This window comes from Manis javanica, chromosome X, assembly GCF_040802235.1.
Source record: "Manis javanica isolate MJ-LG chromosome X, MJ_LKY, whole genome shotgun sequence".
Classification (NCBI taxonomy): domain Eukaryota; kingdom Metazoa; phylum Chordata; class Mammalia; order Pholidota; family Manidae; genus Manis; species Manis javanica.
In genome coordinates, this window is record NC_133174.1 from 121,419,815 (window position 1) to 121,436,807 (window position 16,993).

Below are 16,993 nucleotides of genomic sequence, written 5' to 3' on the forward strand. Positions count from 1 at the left end.
GATAAATCAAAATAAGGCATTCCAGGACCCTGGAGACTGATGAATCAGAACCTTTTGTAGCACTGATGACAGCGATGCTCCAGTGAGGGAACTGGTGTTAAAAATAACCCTGGCTTCCTGCTGGTGTCACAGAGGGGTGTTTAAGGGGGAAGCCAGCTTTCAGCATGAATGGGCTGCCATGGAACCCTATTTCTACTTGCCAAGGCAGAAGGTTAGCATCTTCTTCCCACATCCTGGAACTCAAAGGAAGAAAGTGAGATGGTTTACTTAAGGATTAGTTAGACAGCATGTAATTCAAAACAGAACACCAAACTGAGGTATAAAAAAGGAATATTTATGTTTTAAAAATACAACTTTGAACACTACTGACATCTCGTTTACAAAGTATTTTCCTGAAATACTCTTCATTGGCTTTACTTACTTATTACATTCTCTTATTTTGAATCAAGACTCCAGGAAGGGCATGCTTGTGCTGTTAAAGCACCACCAACACCACAGAAGAAAGGATCATCTCTGCCTCAGGATATTAGCCCCCCAATGCTCATTCTTCCCTTTTCTTTTCCATCAACCAGGTACATCCTAACTGGTCCACGTACCTCTGCCACTGTATGTGCTGATGGACACCATATAACTGGAGGTGCCCCTGGCAATCAGCATTCTGGGTGGGGATGACCTATTTGCAGGAAGCCTCACACACCCTGGCCCATTTATTCATTACCAGGACTTCTCTATTAACTTCTATCAACTCTTTGCAAACATTCAGATGAAGTAAACAGTTACTTACAGCAGTACATGGTTTGCAATTCAGCACACTGACAGCAGAAGAAAAGGGACCAACAGATTTTGTAAGAAGGCCAGAGAGGAAAGCATATTAAAACAAATCCCTTCTGCTAATGTGTGTGCATGTGTGTGAGTAGGCACACATATGCACACATGTGTTTTGATTCACAGAAAACTAAACATGCCCTCCTTTAAAAGCATACTATTTACAAGGTGATGCTGAATAGCGTGTACACATACCAGTCACACTGGACACTTGCTTTCTGTGAATACACCAATATTTTTCAAAAATCCTGAAATAAACCTTTCATCTGATATATTAGAGAAAATAACTTTGGAAAATTTGTCAACTTTTGGTTCACAGTAATTTGCAAAAGCCACAAACCATGCTTTGTCTTTTAAACCCGGTCAAGCACCTTCTAGAAGACGCTGATGTGTTATTCATTTACTGGCCTTCTGGGGATTGGAAACACGATTTCAGTATGGAGTACTTGGTGCTCCTTTCATTTCTCTCACCAGGAGCAACATTAATGTGAAGAGAAGTTTTGAAACACAAATCACATACAAATCATCAAAACATTTCAATTAACAATGTTTAAAAAAATACCAAATTCTACAACAGTAATACAGACACAGAAAATACCCCAAATACTCTTTAGCCTCAGGCCTTTTTCAATACTACCAATAAAAAAGAGACAACCAATTGACAGGAAAGGAAAAGTTACAGCACTTGAGGTTTGAGTCAATTTCTTTTTTGGGCCTATAGCTTGAGGAGCTGCTCTAGGATCCTTATTTTAACTGAAAAGATATTCGAGGAATGAACTGACAAATTTAAAGCAATTTCCACTTGAAAACCATTGAGAATACAAATCACTTTTTAAGCTTGTCCAACACACATTTATTTTCAGGATCCCAGGTTGTTAGGTAAAGGAATTCAGGTCAATTTCAAGCCTTCAAAGCCACAGAATTTCCATCTCTTCTCCAGACTGGCTCCAACTCCAGTCATTTCCTGCTTGAAGGTGTGCTGGAGTCTGCTCATGAGACATTCCACGTCACTGGTGCAGATCTGTGGGACACAGAGGACAGTTCTATTCAAAATCAGTTCACCTTCCTGGTCTGGCTTTTCCCCCCAATGTTGCCTACTTCTTTGGAATGCTGCTGTTTTCGAGTGTGAGTGTAGTGGGGGTGGGGTTGACCTCCTCGTGCTCCTTGTGCAAGTGTATGTGTTGGTTGAGTAGCTTTCAGAAGGAAGCCTTCCCCTTCGGTGACTATCAGACAGAGTCCACTGAGCTTTCTTTTTTTATGTATTTCATTACTGCGATATTTAGATATAATTTACATACAATAAACTCGCCTGTTTTATGTGTATAGTTCCATGAGTGTTAGTAAATTTATTCAATTGTACAACTCCAGCCCCTTTGCAGTCAATCGTCACTCCCAATCCCTGATTTGGACTTTTTTTCACTGTGGTTTTGCATTTTCTGGAAATTTCATATATGTCTAATCAAACAATTTAAAATCTTTTGGGACTTGTTTCTTTCAGTTAGCGTAATGTTTTTGAGATTGTCACTGAGCTTTCTATTGGAAAGAGCTGGTGTCAGTCGTGTGGAGAGCTTGGGTTTGTAGCCAGCTGACTGATGGCTGATCAGTGCTGGTGGTTAGTGCATACCTACTGAAGCTGCAAAGGCTTTTGGGAGAAAAGGGAAGCAGAGCAGAATTCTTCACACAAGCATTAGTTTGCAAAGGAACAGTGACAGGGATAGAGAATGCTTTATATTTCTTCTCCTTCTGTGCTTTGTCTCCCTCTTCTCACTTCTCACATGCATACACATCAATATAAAAACAAAAACAAATCTGTGGACCCCTTTAGGGCTTGTTTCAGGCAGTCACTACATTAGTAGCAACCTGCCTTACTGTGAACCTGGGCACTAGGGCTTGACGGAAGAGCACTTAGGTGATCTTTGAAGACACCCCGAGGGTATTATGCTCAGTGAAATAATCCAGGTGGAGAAAGACAAATACCCAACAATTTCACTTATTTGTGGAATCTAAAAACAAAGCAAAACAGAAGGAACAAAACAGCCGCAGACTCATAGACACTGAGAAGTGACTGGTAGTTACCACGGGGAGCGGTTGGGTGGTTGGGCGGGGAGGGAAAGGGAGATAAAGGGGCACAAAAATTCTCAATCATAATATAAGTTAATTACAGGGATAGTAGTACAGCATGGAGAATATAGCCAATGATTCTATAACATCTTCCTATGTTGACAGATAGTAACTGAACTAGTGGGAGGAGGGTTTAATAACATGGGTAACTGTTGAACCACTGTGTTGTATATTTGAAACCAATATAAGATTGTATATCAGCAATACGTCAATAAAAAATTAAAAATAAAAAGAAACCCTGAGTCTCTGCTACACTGAATATTCTGAAAGCTGGAGGGAAGGACTCTCCAGCTCTGGTTCCACTTCAGGCTCCATTTGGGAGACCCTGGCACTACTCTGTCAGGAAGCCACTCAGGAGGAGCTAGGCCTAGACCAGAAAGGAGATGAGGCTTTGTCCCCAGTGCTAGCCGTAGATTGTACCCAGTTAAGTGAAAGAAGCACATTGCAGAGTATCATAAGTGTTGAATACTCCTTTTAAGACACCATAAATATATGACGTTTGGAGATATATACAGAAAATATAGGTGCAGCGACTGTATAGGAAAGGGTCTAAAATTAATGCCAAACTATTAATAATAGTTTTCCTTGAGGTGTAAGATTGTGGGTAACTTTGCCTTTCCCTTTACTATATTTCTATATTGCTTACATTTTTAAGATAATATGTATGCATTATTTTTGAAATTTAAAAAAAGAACCAGATTATTTTTACTGACATAGTTCAATTTCATACCACTTCAACTGACTGCTTGATGCTAGTGCTCACATTCCACGCCCTGCTTCACTGCCAAATGGGTTCTTTAATAGCTGAATAGCATCACTTCCCAGAGATAAACAAGGGGGAGTTCTAGTAATAACTAAAACAAGTGCCATGAGCAGGACCTATCACCACAGCTGGATTCCCAGGTGGGCCAGTGCCTCTGTTAGGAGGACATACGCTTAAATGGTTAAACATGTTGGGCATCCAACTACCCAGAATCTGCTTACCAATGGCACTTCTCAAAAGGCCCAGATTCTGTGAAACAGTGAGTATAATCCACGAGCAGGTTTCCCTGAATGCTGCTTCTAAAGAAATCTATCATGAGTTTATTTATTATGAAGGGTCAAAGAGTCTCCTTCTGCCACGATGAGGCATCCTTGACGTTTTAGGGAACTAGCATTTACCCTCGCTCCTGAGGCTTTGTGAGTCCCCCTGCAGGAGAGCACCCAGGGAAGGAAGGGGCCCATGACAGGAGCCACGACAAAATACTCAATCTGTGTAACAGACTTATTGTTCCATCTTTTCTTTTGCTCCTGACTTGACTGTTTCAGTGCAGATAATGGCAGTGGTGATGGTGATGGTGATGGTCGGTTGGGGGAGGGTGTAGTTGGAGTAAGACTTCCAGTTTTGAAAATGAACATTTGCTAATGGCTAAAGGCCCACGACAAAAGTTTGGTTGGTGAGAAATATCGGTTAATTTGTGGCTTATATGTAAATTAAGAGGAAGGAGGAAAACTTTTCTAAGATGTGTCTTGGAAATAGGGTGGCCAACTCACGCAGGTTTACCCAGGACTTCCCTGCTTTTAGTATTGAAGTCCCAGTCCCCAGGAAACCCATCAGTCCCAGGCAAATGGGAAAAGAAGGCCACCCTATTTGCAAGTGAGAAGCTCTACACTGATTCACAGCAAGAGAATAGGTGAAGGACCTTTCCTTAGAGTGATTACTAATGACTTATTTATGTTTGAGGAGAGTACGGCGACCTGTTCACAAAGAACCCTACATCCCCTTGCAAGCCCATTTCAGGCCCCCACATACCTTATTATCTAGACGGTGCAAGTAGGAACAGATGTATTCAATGCTTGCTCCAAATGGGTGGACATGAAGGAATGTGGAGATAATCCCTATAGAGACAATACCATGGGGGTTACACTTGAGCATTATATTTTTTGAGATGCCACATGATAGTATATAGCAAGAGCTAACTCTTATGTATGACATACTATGTGCTGGGCACTATTCTAAGTTTACAGATATTTTGCTCCTTCAATCTTTACAACAACCTGTGAGGTAGGTATACCATCCCCATTTCACAGATGAGGAGACACCAAGCACAGAAACTTCGAGCAGCTTATCTGAGGTCACAGATATGTGGCAGAGCAGGTATTTGAACCCAGATAGCTGTCCTTATCCACTGCACATTCTGCCTCTCACTACACTATGTCACGTGTAGAAAAGCTGGCATATGGGGCGACACATCCGTCATTCATGATGACTAAAGACCATTTGTTCTACATTTCACAACAGATTTAGAATTTTACAATAAATTCAGATTGTGCTGGGTTTTTGCAGTTCCTCTGCACAGTCTTCGAATTGGACTTTAGACTCTTATGTGTTAATAATGCCCTGCTGTTATGGCAAAAGTGCACATCATGTACTTTGCCTGATTAACCTCATGCTTCTCACAAGAGAGTCTGCTGATTATATTTGGGTTTTATTCTGTGAGTAGCTCTGTAAAGAAAAGTCCAACATTTCATTCACTTAAGTGGTTACTAGCATTTTGTTTAAGCTCAGAGCCCTGAATCTTTTCAAGTAACAGAATGCTTATAGCAGTTTCCAGCCTCCAGAAACGTGCATGATTCCTACTCAGCGTAACTCTGGGGTAACTGGCAGCTATACAGACTGCCTTTATAGTTCTGTCCATTAGGTTAATTATTTTAATATTTCTTTCTTTGGCAACAGGTAGAATATAAATTGCTCAAAAGTTTACTATTTCTTTCTTTAAATTTTTCAAACTCACCTCTTTTAAGGTATATCAAATTGATCCAGAAATGAGTTTGCTGAAAGTGCCAGGAAATAAAAGCTAAGTTTGATTTGGTTTATAAACTACAACCTGTCTATCCCCTTAAACAACTACAAATATAACAAATTTAAGTTGGAGCTCGAAGTTCAAATCAGTTCTTTGTGAAAATCCTCCAACTATTAGACGGCAAGGGGGTGAGTTCAGGGATCCACAAGTAACTCATGGTAGGGTTCAGAATCTATTCAAAATGGATGCTATTATAACACTACTTTATTCTTAAATGTCTAGATAGATTGAGTTTCTATACACTGACCCAAGCCAGGAAACTTAAATTCTGAAGAAGACCATCCATATTCAAAGGAATTCTAGATTCTATGGCCAACAAAGGCTGTCAAATGTCAGGAAATAACTCCATACATTTCAAAAGACAAAGCAGTTTTTGTGGGTTCACACCCAAAGAACCAATTTAAAAACCATTTTTGTTTCTCTCTGTCAGCCCAAGACGACTTTCTTTAAAAACCCAAACAAGAAACATTTATCTTAAGAATCTTTGTTTCTGGAACTATCCATTTATAGAGGCTTCCTCCTATACCCAGCTCTTCTCTGACAGGTCTCCCTGTTGCCATGCCAATTTGTTAAAGAACTTTTGAGTTGGAAAATGGAAATAAGTTGTCACTTTTCTTGAAGACTCAATGGCAGATCCCCCTGTGCATCTTTATTAACATATCAAAGTGTTAAATCTGATTACAATATCCATTACCAGAGGAGGCAGATATGTCTGAAAAATATGCAGAAGCCAATCAGTGTGCAGAACTTTTGAGATTGAGGCGAGGCTACAGTGTGGCTCAGCTTCCTAGAAGGCAGCTGGGATTATGTGCTGAGGCCCAAGATCAGCCCCTTTTCAGTGACTGAGTATTTTAGGAACTCAATCTGCCTGCTTCTGCTCTCCAAATGGAATATAAAGTCAACAAGCATTTATGAATAGTGGAAAAGCACTGTAAGTGCAAAATGGCTCTCATTTTCTGAGGGCTTTCTATGGGCTGAGCACTATACTAAGTGATGCAGATGAATTGTGCTTAATATCTGCAGTCTACCTTTTGAGATAGGTAGTATTATTATGTCCATTTTGCAGATGGAGGAACTGGTAGGATGGAAATGGCAGGGTCTGGACAGAAAGCCAGATCTGTCAGATTTCTTAACCACTTATGCTCTCTTGCCTCTCTGAGTGAAATTTTATATAAGAAGAGCAATTATAGCATTTATCTCATCAGAGCCCACCACTGTGCAACACGCCACAGACAACCTCCTCAGTCACCTGCCAGTAACCTGAAAAAACTTAACAGAGGCACATGCTTCCTCCAGAAGCTCATCTGGAAAAGCTCTCTGCTAAACAGTGTCTGTGCTCTCCCTTGAGTGGGCGTGAGATGGCTCAGTTATCCTTATATAGAGATTAAAAAACCCTACAAGGGGTTTCTTCAGCAGACCCCCTCTCAGCATACTGCTTATACTGACAAATGTGACGTGGCAGTGGCCACAAGGAGCTTAAAGGGGGCTGGCAGCAGCTGCTGTTGCCATATTGTTGAAGTCTGTACTTGCTCTCACCCTGTCGTCTTCCGAACTCTGGGTCCTTGCACTGTCATGCTTTACAAGTGCTTGGCATGTGCTTATTTATTTTAGGTCAACACTTCCCCCTCCACGGTACTCTATACATTGTATGTGTGTACTAACTTCCTTACCCACTAGCAGTGCTTCACGTTCCGATTTGATTGGACTGCTGTTCAGGGTCTTCTCAAGAGGGTAGTCACTATCCTCGCTCGATGCACACAGTCTAGAAGCACAGCTTTCCTGTGGGAATAATACGCTTCCTGGGTCAGTTCACCTCATTTGGTAGCAGACTTAGTTTCAATTACACAACAGGGAACTTCTTAATACAGTACCTAAAAGCAGTACTGTCCAATTTTGATTATTGAATCGGAGGGAAAATAGCATGAATTTATGCAAAAGCCTCACAGATAATCCAAAACTGTTTTATATGGCTTCAAAACACAGAAAAATTTAGACATTCACCAGGTTTTTTTGCCTTCATCATTTTTAACTCTATAAATGTAATCTGGGGAACCAGACCCAACATTTACTGTCTACTAGATGCCAGGCACTGTTAGGTATATATTATCTCCATTCTACAGATGAGGAAAGTGAGGCTCAGATAAATCAGGTAAATTGCTGAAGTTCACATTGCCAGGAAGTGGTAGAGCCTGGATTTTATTCCAAGCCATTCACTGTTAAAAGGACCATTCTTTTATATTTTACGTCTACCCTCTACTAAAGGTAAGTCCCATCTCTGAATGGAGAACTACTGTGTAGCCAATCCACTCACAGGTGGCTTTTGAACTAAAAATTAGAGCTTCTGTGTATTGCCTATAACTCTTCTTTCTGATAAGGACATTATCTCTCTTCTTTCTGATAAGGACATTATAGGATAGTCCTGACTCTCCAGCAAGAAATGACCATGACCAAAACTATCCTTACTCAGGGGCCTTCTTTGTTGTTAAGGTTTTTCATTCTGAACATAGCAGATATGTTTCGTAAGAGACACTCAGGTGAAATCCATGACCAGCAATCAAACTGAAAAGTACCTCCAAACCTTCCGTGGGTCGTTTTTTCTCTTTTTTGAGTACTGAGAACACCTTATCTGTATTATAAATGTGAAGGAAGAGCCTTCAGAAGAGGAATAAAAGAAATACTGCCTCAGTCTCACTGCTATTGTAAAAGAAAGCACTAGGGAAATGCTCATGGTCTGGGGGGCGGGGCACAGACAGCGGCTGACTCAGATGCTTTGTCCCTTCTTCCCTTCCTAAAGCCCTCAGCAGGAACAGGTTTCCCTCGGGGTGTTTTTTTTAAGGTGTCTTCAAAGCTTCCAGGATGCTGCCCCGAACGAAATGAATGGTCTAAGCTGCAAGACATGTTGTTTTGTGGATTTACAGGCTCCCTGGCTGTAGTCAGAAGGGAAACCTTTCTTGATGACCTACTCAATCTTTGGCCTTTAAAATCCAATCCAGGCAGTAACCATCATGCCAAGTTTGATTTACACTTGGCTCACTTCTAAGCCACAGGCTGTACATTTGTTTTTAACCCCCTTAAAACATTAAATGATCCAGAAGCCATTTCTTAAGTGTGTGAGTTCAACGGATTGGTGTGATTTAAGATGTAAAGACATCCTGAGAAGTTTTAGCCATCTTGAATAGAAATGTCATCTTACTGAAACCTGACTTCAATTCTATTATAGCTGGCATTTAAAAAATTAGAAGGTTTATAGAAGGGATGCTTGTCACCTTGAATGTTGCTAACAGATTCAACGACTAGTTCTTCCTGCAGTAAGGCAGACATGAGTGGCATTGTTGTAGTGCAAAACACTGACAAGAAACTCAAACAAAAACAAAAAAGATCCTTCCTTACCAAAACTTACTGCTTTCTTTTCAATCTGAAATTATTTTTGCAGTCTAATGTCATGGTACTTTGCTTTCTAACCTAATTGTGGCAGGTTGAAATATGTGGTTACAAAGCAGCTTCCCAGAGAAGATTAGTTTGCAATGAACTGTCATGACTTTTCTCTGAAAGAATCTTTGCTTAAAAAAAACAGGAAAAACATATTTTGACTCATATTTTCCTGATTATCGGTTGGATATCTTTCCTTGTCCTCCTTAGCTACCAATTCCTGGCATGTTCAGTTTTGGAATGGGAACCACTTAGGCTCATGCACAATATGGCAAGTTTCTATGCCATTTTACCACTTGGGTCTTTAAACGGAATGCTTTACAAAGCAGAGAGCTACTTACGCTAAAGCACTAAAAATGCCCTTAAGTTAATTTGTGATGTCAATCCAAAAGAGTGATTCTAAGCAGAATGTCATTAGCACAATCCCACATCTATGTATAGTCTTCTGGCTAAACACTACATTTTATGCAAGAAGTAAAACAGAGCTATGTAGCTATGTAGCTCTGGGACATTTTAGAAGCTCTGACAGTATGAGGAAAGTCCTGCTCAATAGAGCAGCTTTGGCACTTTTCAATTAAATGCTTGATAAATGAATTTCTGGGGGATCATGCTCGTTTATTTAATAGTACCCACAAAACTGGAAAGTGAGCTGGCTTTATGAGGTGGAAGAATTAAAAGCATATTGCAAATGGCCTCCGGAAGAAAACACTTTGAATCATTTGTTTCAACTACACCAAGGTTGCCAGTTCTTAATGGCACTCTGGGGGAAGTCACGATGCTGGCAAACACACCCAGGGCCTATATGCATTGCATCTTCCTGAGCTGAGCACAGAAGATAAAGAGCATGAGGTCTTGTGGATCTGTACTATTGTTGATTTCTGGCTTTTGGTCTAAGCTCATAATCTTCTCTTCCTTCTGAGACATTAAAATCACGCAGTCAAATGGCTTCTCTTTTCAGAGGGTAACTTGAATGTTCAGGCATAAAGGAGATTATAGAGGTATGACAAGGAGACACCATCAATAATAGACTTTACACACCTTAAACAGACTGGGCACCCCATTCGTGGATGTGATACATCAATCCATTCAGATGCTAGCAGACTCTCTAACAGCACCTCACTGGTGGTTCTTATTGTTGCAGGTGCTCACTAGGCAAAGTCCCATCTTGCCTTCCCTGTTGCTATTATCTAGCTTTAGAATATTGTGTCTGTTTGCTTTCCAAGGTTTTCTCCCTTTTGGTTTTGGCTACTTAACCTGCAGCCACTCATTATTATACTAGACGGAGTGTTTGCTAAGCAATGTCATATTCTTCTTGCACTTGTTTCTTCCTTTAATGAAATGCTAGGTACTCTGTGCCACATAAGTTTTCCATGTTGCTATTTGCTTGACAAGGAAGTTGGGATGTGGTGTACACCCTGGTCTTCTCCAAAGGGAAGACTGAAGAATTTTAGGAATGGACTGACTTTGTATTCATTGAAAAGTACACTCTAATCACCAAGGAAATACAAATCAAAACCACAATGAGATATCACCTCACACCAGTTAGAATGGCTACTATCCAAAAGATAAGAAATAACAAGTGTTGGTGAGGATGTGGAGAAATGGGAACTCTCTTAACACTGTTTCTGGGAATGTAAATTGGTGAAGCCACCATGGAAAGCAGTATAGCAGTTCCGCAAAAAAAAACTAAAAATAGAAATACAATGCAATCCAGTTACTCCACTCTTGGAATTTACCCAAAGAACACAAAATCTCTGATTTGAAAAGATACATGCATTCCTATGTTTATTGCCACATTATTTACAATAGCCAAGATACGGAAACAACCAAAGTATCCATTGATAGATGAATGGATAAAGAAGATGTGGTACATATAAGCAATGGAATATTATTCAGCCATAAAAAAACAAAGAAATCCTACCATTTGCAACAACATGGATGGACCTAGAGGGTATCATACTAAGTGAAATGACCAGGCAGAGAAAAACAAATACATGACTTCACTTACATGTGGGATTAAAAACAAAACAAAAACAAAATGAAAATGAACAAAACATTAGTAGACTCATAGACACTGAGAAGTTACCACGGGGGAGGGGTTTGGGTGGGTAAGGGGGTAAAGAGGCACAAAATCTCAGTCATAATATATGTTGGTCACAGGGATGATGGTACAGCATGGAGAATATAGTTAATGATTCTGTAATAATATCTTTCTATGTTGATAGATGGTAACTGCACTAGTGGGGGTGAGATTTAATAATGTGTGTAACTGTTGAATCACTGTGTACTTGAAACTAATATAATACTGTGTATCAACCATACTTCAATAAAAATAAAATAAAATAAGTAAATAAAAAGAAAAGTGCATTCTCCAGAACCCTCAGAAATGTCAAGGACTCACCTAAAAGCAGAGCCCTTGATTCAATAATTACCCTGGAAATAGGACTTTAAATCCCCAGTTAGCCAAACATTGCAAATTGATTCCTATTGCAGTAACTTCCAGGGCATTTTCACTGTCATTGAAAAGGGGGAAAGGAAGAGGGAAAAGGTTCACTCAGGACTCACGTACCTTTTCTTTAAGATTTTCCAACATTTTTTCCACCTGTAACTTGTCATCTTTGATTTTTTCAAGTTCAGCTTCTTTCCTTTTGTATTCCTCTTGAACTTTGAGTAGATGCTACAAGAAAGACCAAAGACAATCAAGCCTCAAGGAGCCACACTTCATTTAAAATCCCTGGCAGAAGTTAGATATTAGGCGGGCCTGCCTCACTTTCCCCCAAAACACACAATCATTTCTCCATGTGAAGATACGAAAGGGAAAATCAATAACTTTTCATTTAAAGTTATTTTATCTGGCTCTCAAGAACTTCCTTTGGGTTTGTTAATATTTTAGAAAGAGTCTGAGGAACTAACTGACCTAATCACTTAACCTTCCTATTCCAGCCAGTGGTAATAGTAGGGTGCAATTAATGCTGTGTGGACAGTATCTTGATTGCTGCATAGAAGTGAACTTAATGTTATAAAGTATTCTTGCAAATAGCCATTTTTCAAGCCAAGTTCAATTACTGTTAGAAATTCAGAAAATAATCCAAATTTCACAAATGTTAGTTTCTATATCAGTAGGCAAGGAATTGTATCCACCATTCTTAATGATTACAACAAATAATATTTATTTAGCATATAACATACATACACCAAGTATTGTGCAAAGGGTTTCACATGCATGATCTCATTTAAACCTCAGAATAATCCCATGATACATAATCCTGAAGCTTAAAGAGGTTTAGTGGTTTTCCTAACATCATTCAGATAGTAAGTGGTGAGCTGGGCTTTAAACCTAGGCTGGGTCAACCCCACAGTCCATGTTCTAAGCCACTATATTAGAGTATATATATGTTTTTGGTATGAAATGGGGAAAAATTTAACATTGTTTACAAGGCTATTTCCCAATAAAATGTAATCAAAATGAGTGAAATTAATTTTTCATCAGGTAGACACCTAATTGTCTCACTGAGGTCTTTGAAGTGATGAAAAGAAAAAAAAAGTTCATCATTTTAAAATTGCATTTAAGCAGCAGAACTGTCCTTATGTGGAACTGTTTCAAAATCAAGGTAAGAGGGGAAAACGACGAGAAAATATTTCCAAAGTCTTGGTTTTCAGAGGCTTGCAAAAGACCATTGGAAGGGCTGAAAGATACAGTACATTGCACATTGTCAAAATTCTTTGAAGTCTAGCTGAGGAGATGCATATTTTGGTGGAAAGATCTCTGATGTAATTTACATGTTCAAATTAAACTCCATGGTGACAGTAAAGGGAAGGAAAGGATTACATTACACATTTTGCTAATAGGAAAGGTGAAATATTAATGTGATATTGTTTGTCATACAGGAAGACAATGGTAGCAGAAGTAATAGGACCATGGAGCTCTTAGGGCCAGAAGAGACTCCCTGTTCACCATTTGTGATTTCCAACCGGCATTAAGCTCTGCCCTAGATAATTCCACAACATACAATTAAAATATTACTGCACAATTTAAGTTGTAAGGGAAATGGCTGGGAGTTTGGTGAGACAGAAGAGGATAGTACCCTCATTCAGAAGTACTACTTCTTTACTATAGTGAGAACAGATGTTGATGTCTTTTAAATTGTAGGCTTACTGTGGTGATGGTTATATAAAACATCTAGATATAGAGCATCCATTACACAATGTTGTATTTGAATGCAATTACAGTTGGATGCACTTATTTACTTTACATTTTACACTTAGAATAATATGCAGGTAAACTCACTTACATAAATGACTGTGAAAACAAAACAAAGTAAAGGCAAATTGATATTATGTGCTCAAAGCATTGATACTTAAAAATCCATGACACCCCTGCATCCACGCAAATCAAGGGGAGGACTCCTGCAATTCCTTTTAAAAGGCAGTATTATTTGTTCAGCATTCTATCAAATGGATACTTATTCACCAACACTTTTTCATATCTAAGTAATTGAGGTTCTTCATAAGGACCCAGAGGCCCTGCGCAGATCCCAGAGTACCTCCTGAAGCATAAAGAGAAGATTAGATTATGTTCAGTGTAGTTTTACTGTTAAGTATTTTTTATTGAAGGATCATTCTTTGAAAACTGGTGATATTGCTATCTCTGTATTAAGCAGAATATTTCATCAATCACAACACATAATTCCTCCTTCAGTGACAACAGAGAACAGAAAGTCAAGAAGAATAAGAGGTTGGGTATTCTATTTGCTTGGAGGGGCCCTTTTAACAGGTGAGAAAGTGATGCTATCCTTCCATAAAGCCCAGAAAACCAAAATGCCTTTACCTGTTGCATTCCTTGCAAGGCTTGTTGCAGGAGTTTCAGCTGCTGTTCCTTGTTTGGGTCATCTTCTCTGTGGGCTTTGCCTTGTTCTTGCTTGAGCAGTTCTACCTCATTCCGATAGGCATCGAGCTGCCAACGGAGGCTGTCATTTTCTTCCTTCAGTGCTTCTGCCTGTGATACTAAGGCTAAACAATCATCAGAGTAGAAAACAATGTATCTAGGTTCATTTGTGGTTCACCATGAAAACTTGGTGTTTTTTTTTATTAAGGTATCATTGATATATAATCTTATGAAGGTTTTACATGAGCAACATTGTGGTTACAACATTCACCCATATTATTAAGTCCCCCCCCCCCACACCCCATTGCAGTCACTGTCCATCAACATAGTAAGATGCTATAGAGTCACTACTTGTCTTCGTGCTGTACTGCCTTCCCCATACCCCCCCTATATTATGTGTGCTGATCATAATGCCCTTTAATCCCCTTCTCCTTCCCTCCCCATCCACCCTCCCCAACTCCTTCCCTCTGGTAACCGCTAGTCCCTTCTTGGAGTCTGTGAGTCTGCTGCTGTTTTGCTCCTTCAGTTTTGCTTTGTTGTTACACTCCACAAATGAGTGAAATCATTTGGTGCTTGTCTTTCTCCACCTGGCTTATTTCACTGAGCATAATACTTCCTAGCTCCATCCATGTTGTTGCAAATGGTAAGATTTGGAAAACTTGGTGTTTTTAATTGACATATATAAAAAGGCTCTTGAGAAACTTATGTCTTAGTGGGCCATGGCAGCAAGAGATAGACACAAAAGCACAGACCCATTTTTGCAAATGAACACAGAATTCTAGCACATCAAAGTCTTCATCTTGTTCTGTATTCCTCACCCCAATATAACTATGGCAAGGCAACATTGGTTACTTTTATTTGAAATACAGCAAATGAGAAGAGTCCTGTAAAAATAAATGTGGAGCTCATTGTTTTGAAATGCCGACTGCCCACACAATAATTTTGCTGACAGTTGTTCTAAAGAAATGTAGCCTTGAGTGGTCCTACGGAGAAAAAGCAAGCGTAAAAATTAAGACACAAGACTTCTGGTTTCTGGTCTCACATGTAAGGAGCTTAGAAATCACCACTCCATCCTAACAACAAGTAAAAAGCTGAATGAACTGAAAAAAACAACAACTTTCCATCAGAGAACTGAGGTAACAGGGCAAACTGCTGCCACCTCTCCAAAGCTGGAGAAACAGATGAATACAGAGAATCACAACTTAACAGACCAGAAGCCTCCACAGGAACCAGTGCCAAGGTAGGAAAATTGAAACTGCAATTGGTGAATTGCTGGAGGTTCAGTGTAGACAAGTCTGTGAGTTAGAAAGTCCAGAGGGACCTTAAACTTAAGTGAGTTATCTTCAGAAGCTCAACCAGGTCCTTACAGTGAATACTGGGGAAAAATCCCTTTGTGCTTTCATGAGTGGGAGGTGAAAAACATTTTGAAATACACCAGAGCATTCTGTTCTTCTTACAAGATCTGTCTTCAAAAGAAACTGTTTTACCAGATCCTAATCTGCTATGGTATTATCGGAGCAAAACTGACCTGGAGAAGGGGAAATATCAAATACAGCTCCCCCGGCCATCCTGTTTCACCTGGGGGGGAGGGGAGAAAAATCTGAGAAACATCGGTGAAGACCACAGCGCACAGGCATTGGCTCGCTGAAAGACGGAGACCTAATCACAAGACTAAAAAATGTCTCTGCTTCCCCAACACCTTACTGCCACAACACTAAAGTCCTATTTACTGGAGTTCCTTTAATCTACTACACCATATCAAGATTTCAACAAGTACAAGGCAAACTAAAAGATAAAAAAACATAGTTTGAAGAGACTGAAAAGAGACCAGAACAAGAGGCAGATATGGCAGGAATGCTAGAATTATCACACCAGGCACTTAAAACAACATGGTTAGTATGCTCAGGATTTTAATGGAAAAAGTAGATAACATGCAAAAACAGATGGATAATGTAAGCAGAGAGATGCAAATGCTAAGAAAGAATCAAATAGAAATGCTAGAGATAAAAAACACAGTAACTAAATGGAAAATGCTTTTGATGGGCTTATTAATAGGCTGGCCATGGCTGTGGAAACAATCTCTGAACTTGAGGATATGACAACAGAAACTGTCTAAACTGAAAAGCGAAGAGACAAAGGACTAAAAAAAACAAACAGAATATCCAAGAACTGTGGAATAACTACAAAAGATGTAACATACACGTAATGAGACTATCAGAAGGGGAAGAAAGAGAAAAAGGAGCAGAAGCAATGTGTGAAGCAATAACAACTGACAATTTCCCCAAATTAATGTCAGATACCAAACCAGGGATCCAAGCAGTTCACAGTACATGGACAGGGTAAGTATAAAAAAAATTAGACCTGGAGACCTCACCAAAGATACACCAGTGACAAGCAGGCATCATCATATGTCAGAACAATGACTACATCAAGTGCTGGCAAGGATGTGGAGCAAACAGGAACTCTCCTTCAGTGCCAGTGGAACACACTTTGAAGACACTTTGACGGTTTCTTATAAAACTAAACATACTCTTATCATACAATCCAGCAACCATGCTACTTGGAATTTACCCAAGTAGACTGAAAACTTTTGTTCCCACAAAAACATGCACATGGATTTTTTAGCAGCTTTAGTCATAAGTGTTAAAACTTGGAAATACCAGCCATATTCTTTAGTAGGTGAATGCATAAACAAACTAGTATATACAGACAATGGAATATTACTCAGTGCTAAAAAGAAATGAGCTTTCAAGCCATGAAAAGACCTAGAGGATATATATTACTAAGTGAAAGGAGCCAATCTGAAAAGGCTACACACTGTATGATTCCAACTATATGACATTCTGGAAAAGGCAAAACTCTGAAGTCAGCAAAAAGATGAGTGGTTGCC

The 16,993-nt window shown here is 39.5% G+C and overlaps 1 protein-coding gene across 14 annotated transcripts in view; it reads right to left on the reverse strand.

Moving 5' to 3' along the window:
* Positions 1–313: 313 nt before the first annotated feature.
* The window catches only part of ENOX2 (ecto-NOX disulfide-thiol exchanger 2), a 291,324-nt gene continuing 274,644 nt past the window's right edge, over positions 314–16,993 (reverse strand). For all 14 annotated transcript variants that reach the window (XM_037016941.2, XM_037016937.2, XM_037016938.2 and 11 more), the window contains 5 exons: positions 14,047–14,228; positions 11,788–11,895; positions 7,460–7,568; positions 4,739–4,824; positions 314–1,846 (listed from right to left, as the gene is read on the reverse strand). In XM_037016941.2, coding sequence (XP_036872836.1) covers positions 1,715–1,846; positions 4,739–4,824; positions 7,460–7,568; positions 11,788–11,895; positions 14,047–14,228 — 617 coding nt within the window. In that variant the 3' untranslated portion in view covers positions 314–1,714. The remainder of the gene's footprint in view (positions 1,847–4,738; positions 4,825–7,459; positions 7,569–11,787; positions 11,896–14,046; positions 14,229–16,993) is intronic.